This window comes from Prinia subflava, chromosome 2 (assembly GCF_021018805.1).
Source record: "Prinia subflava isolate CZ2003 ecotype Zambia chromosome 2, Cam_Psub_1.2, whole genome shotgun sequence".
In the NCBI taxonomy this organism is placed as follows: domain Eukaryota; kingdom Metazoa; phylum Chordata; class Aves; order Passeriformes; family Cisticolidae; genus Prinia; species Prinia subflava.
Window position 1 is genome coordinate 82,610,434 of NC_086248.1, and position 5,000 is coordinate 82,615,433.

A 5,000-nucleotide genomic window follows, 5' to 3' on the forward strand; every position below is an offset into this window, starting at 1 on the left:
AGATTGTTACTTTAGTAATTATACACAAACACTTCTTAGTAAAGTGGATTAGAATTTAAAGAATAGATCAGCTTTATGTTCCACGATGAAAAAGGAAAAGTGTGTTAATTGCTCATAGACAGTAGCTTACACAAAGGCACTTCACAGCTGAAGAATATGATATGGAAAAGGCCTTTGTTTAAATAACACGAGCAGTGTTGTGACACGGACCAACTAAAGTCCTTAATGCATGCCAAGGAAAATAGAGGCAAAACAATATGACACTAAAAGAATTCTGGATTTAAATGTAGTATATGGGGGTGCCATCTGTGTCAGGTGTAGCTAAAGGCACTTTTTTGTATCTACATTTCTTCCTTAGGCTTGTATTAAATAGACCCAAATATTTTCATGTAAAGTGTTTGCAAAATATAATAGGTACAAGTAGATTCCACGTACTTCAGTTAAATATGTATATGGATTTTAAAATCCATTTAACCAGAATACCTAAGAAAATGAAATTAATTATTTTTTTAGAAATATGTAATACTTTAGCGTAGATCAGAAGAGCACATGTAATGTTATCCCTAGCAGTTGGAATAGTACCGCTCTAATTATCAGGTTATAATTTGCTGTACAAAAAGAATTTTTAAAATAAACAGACTTAATATATAAACTCATCAAGAACTGCATTACAGCCTTGCACTTACGTAAACCTTCAGGTAAGGTCTGAAACAGTTGTTGATCTTAAATACCAAATATACAGCAATAGTTAGGCTGATTAGGGATAAACTTTTAGCCTTTGTTCTGAAGTTCCTTGCAGAGTGGATTTAATTCAGCCTTAAATCTCACTTGAATATAATTTATTTAGTACAGCAATATGGGGCCTCACTTTTTTTATAAGTAGTGTTCAAGTATTTATTGCACAAATTAGTTTGTCTACAAACTCTGACCAACTCCTGGTAATACTTGACCTACAATTCTGTACCTGTGGTAGTATTTGACTTTAAGATAGAGTCAAATTTATTTTGTAGTTAATAAATGTTTAACCTTTATTAGTATCATTTATACCAGGAAATTTACTTAAACAAGTACTGTCAGTAATTTAAAAATGCTTTCATATCGTTTGTTCACTTTATCCATTTTTTGTTTGCAGTTGAAAAATGAAGAAAAAGATACATATGAGGAAAACCTCCATTATCCTTTTCTTCTCATTTTAACCAAACAGAGATAGAAGATTACACCTGTTTTTTTAAGATGGACTTCTGGAAATTAATCCATGTATGTGGATGGTCAGGGAGTGTGGAATGTTCATTTTCCCCCATTTATGTCCCTGAATCATCATTGGAGAAATATTTCAAATCAAAATGCTGAGGAAGATATCATGGCTTGTTTTGCAGAGTATAAACATCGAGGCATCTTTTTTTGTATCATTTTAGAAGTTATTTTTCCAATTATATTCGAGCCTTTAACTGATCAGACTTCACATGTATGCATTAACAAAGGTATAAAGCTGGCTTCCTTCTCTTTTGTGCCTTTAAACTTGCATGTACTTTGTTGATCTCTTTAAATGCTATTTTTGAGGTGTATTTGAAAATGTATGGATAATATACTTTGTGGGCTTAGATAAGTGGTTGTAAAGAAGTGAATGCATTAACACTCAATTAGTAAGGAAATAGTTGTCTGAAGATCCTCTAAAAGTGCACCTATTGAATGCTTGTATTTTTCTGCAATTTTTAAGTTCCACTGTTGATTTTTCTGTCCATGTCCTCATTTACTTTAGTGTTGAAGGCTCCTTTTCTGTATGTGTGTATGTATGTTTTTTTCCAGCAGGACTTTTCCTCCAGTAGATGTATAAGAAATTATGCATCAGACAAAAGCCTCATAAACTGACCATTTGTCCTTTGGACACAATAGCCTGCCCAGCCCCTCTGCTCCTCCTCTCCAATTATGTGTGATTAGTCTCAGTGTGTTGTGTCAAGAAGGGGGAGTGTGCTGAGTGCTTATTATCTGTTTAGGTACAAGAAGAGCACATTTAGGTTCTGACTATGAATGGAAAGTGAGCCTTTATCAGGACTAAAATCTAAATGCTACTATCCTAGAAATTGCTTTCAAAAAAACACATGCTTTTTTTTTGATAAATTCCAAGAAAGACTGTAAGAACTAAAGGATTTTATGATGTAATCAAATTATCTCCCTTGAATTATATTTTTATATTGTGGCCCATATATTTGATATACACTTAATGTCATTTCTGTGGAAAAGACAAAAATCCTACAAAGAAATGGGAGCAGTATCTGATTTGTGAACAGTTTAACAGACTCTTTTAATGACTTCTCAGTAGCAGTCTTTAAACCACAACACTTTTAAAATGCTGAAAAAAGAGAGAGAGGCAGATACCATGACTGAGAGAGGAAGGTACTAGCTGCAAGCAAGTGTAGAGAATCCTGCTGAAATACATTAATTAAAAGAACTGCAATTTGACAATAAGCATTCTTCCATATTCAACATACTGGCCAGCATGTAAACCACAAGCTCCTGAAAGTCCCTTGCTCTCCCAGCTTCTTCCCAAACAAATTTCTTCACTACCAGTTTGCACGTCCTTGTATTCAGTACTTTTTATGCTCCATTAGAGCACCTAGATGGATCTCAGAAGGCATAGGTCAAGTCGCAGTTAGATCATACATTTCTTTCGCACAAAAACTTGAATTGCAATGCCAAGTGATGGGCTAACATCACAATAACAGCAATTTATTCCTCTTTTGATAAAAAGCAGCCTATTCTCGGTGTTAGATAAAGACCAGGGGCAATGCAAACCAACCATTTATCCTAGAACTGAGTGGTATAGCTGGTATGAGTTTCATATTCAAACTCCTGTTGGAAAATAGTTGTGTAGTAAGAAATCAAAAGCATTTAGGAGCAATTTGAAATTGCTGTGAAGATGGCTTTAGTGTAATTAGTTTTGTTTTGTTTGTCCCACACAGCAGTGCCTTTGTTTCTCTAAAAGCATGTACAAGCAAATCTTCATAATCAACAAAGCAGTGTGGAAAATAGCGCAATATTAAAATTTGTGAACCTTTTATTTTTGAGAGGACCTGAATGTCTGCTGTACAATAATCTAATAAAGATCATTAGTTGCCAAAAATAGAAGCAATGTCATTTGAAAATTGTGGTTTTAGCTCTGAGAAGAAAACAGTTTTACTCAAATTAGTAGCTGATAATTGCTTTTTATTTCTTTAGTGTCTGGCGTTTGAGTTGAAGGCTTTGCACAGGTGCTGCCGTCCCTAAAGTGTGTAATTGATGGCTTGTTTACCTAAGATGCATTTAGGCTTCATCCTGCAAACTCATATTAGAGCTCCACAGGCAGTAAAGTTACTCATCTACATAAGTGCTTGCAGGTTTGGTCCATGTACACATTTTAGAGGTACATATACAAGTTCTCTTTTTGTTTTTTTTGTTTTAAAATGGGTATTAACAGTCACAAATATAGGATTTATGTAAGGCTCTAAAAATGTTCTCTTTTAGATACATCTCTGAGGCCCTGCATAGTAGGTACTTGAATTGTTTCTGAGCACTTAAATCTTAATAAAAATACAGTGTTTATTAATACATAAAATACTTTTGCTAAGAAAATATTAGGCAGTTTGTCAAATCATGCTTATATATCAGAGCCTCTTATGTCATGTGTTTTAACTAGTCTCAGATACTTGGTATATTTTTAATGATGTAATTTACAGTGTTCTGTAACAGAATATTGAGCTTAATTGCTTTGTGCTTGCAAAGCATTTGGAGTTGAATGACACCACGCAAGAGCTATGCTGGCTTCACCAAGAATGGAAATGTTGGGCTGATAGAAGTTTTCCTTAACACATTTTGGTATTCTTACGGCAATGTTGTGTCTTCCTTCTTTCGCAGAGCAAAATGGCAGAGAGGAATTATATTCTTGTGGTCATCCATTCCCTGGGCACAGCTCTCATGCACCTGGTGCCAATGATAGTTAGTCGTGTAATCTTCAGGATATGAAAGATCAAGAAGAAAGTATTCCATTTCCTGCTGCGAGATATGGCAAAGCCTAGCTTAAAAATTGCAGATAGTCCCAACTGATAGCATTCTGGGACATTGGGAAAAATCTTTCCATTTAGGAAGTAAATTTAATTTGAAACAAGAAATGTCTTAAGAATATGAGGTGAGGCTGGAGAACTTACTATCCCAGGTACCAGTCCAGCTTCAAAATCCATACTAGACAAGTCATTCACGTTTTGCCTGTGCCTTTAATGGCGACATGTTTGCACAAGGAGGAAAGCTGGATTAATATTGTTCCCCCCCAGAAAAAGCATCTTTATATCTTGAGCCTGGCTGCATACAGTCTATCAAGTGTTCCATCTCCATTACAACTCTCCTTCGCTGCTCCCTGAACAAAGAGGATGCAGTGGGTGGAGCTTTTGATCCTCCTCTTGATATGGCAGGTGGCACGGCCGATATGGCAGGGGAAGAGGAAAAAGGCAGCAACACAAGCAAGTCAAACAGCACCGTGTTTTATTACCCACTCTCTCTAGTGCAAGAGGGGAATAACCAAGGCCTTGTTTTTTTCACAGGACAAATTACAAACATGCAGTTTAGCCTGGATTTTTTTTTTTTTTCCAATATGTGTGTTTCTTGGGGTTTTTTTTAAGGCAAGGATTTTTAACTGTGATGTCAAACTGCAAATTCCTTTAACTCTTTTGAAATGTTTTGAGACACTGGTAGAAAGTGCTAGGACAGCATGCACTGGTGGTTATGTCTAGAATGTTTTGTGCACAGCCTGGTCATCCCATGTTGTTTCCTCAGAAAGAGGCAATTTTGTTGCTTTCTGTCTTTTTATTTACTTTTTATATTGTCTTGAATCTGATTAAGCTGGTGTCTCCACTGCCACAAGTTGGTAGTCTAACACTGGTTGTAAGCCCACTGGTATATTTTGAAAGATTGTTTTGAAAGTTGATTTTCAATATGATTCTCATCTGCAATGAAACAGCACTTACTTAATG

General features: G+C 35.5%; 1 protein-coding gene across 2 annotated transcripts in view; it reads left to right on the forward strand.

The window, feature by feature from the left end:
• CAMKMT (calmodulin-lysine N-methyltransferase) overlaps positions 1 to 3,795 on the forward strand; it is a 212,994-nt gene extending 209,199 nt beyond the window's left edge. Inside the window, exon 11 of one of the 2 annotated variants that reach the window (XM_063390809.1) lies at positions 1,133 to 3,787. In XM_063390809.1, coding sequence (XP_063246879.1) covers positions 1,133 to 1,210 — 78 coding nt within the window. In that variant the 3' untranslated portion in view covers positions 1,211 to 3,787. Of the gene's footprint in view, positions 1 to 1,132 lie in introns of both variants that reach the window. The other variant, XM_063390810.1, reaches the window with a different exon arrangement.
• The last annotated feature ends 1,205 nt before the right edge of the window (positions 3,796 to 5,000 follow it).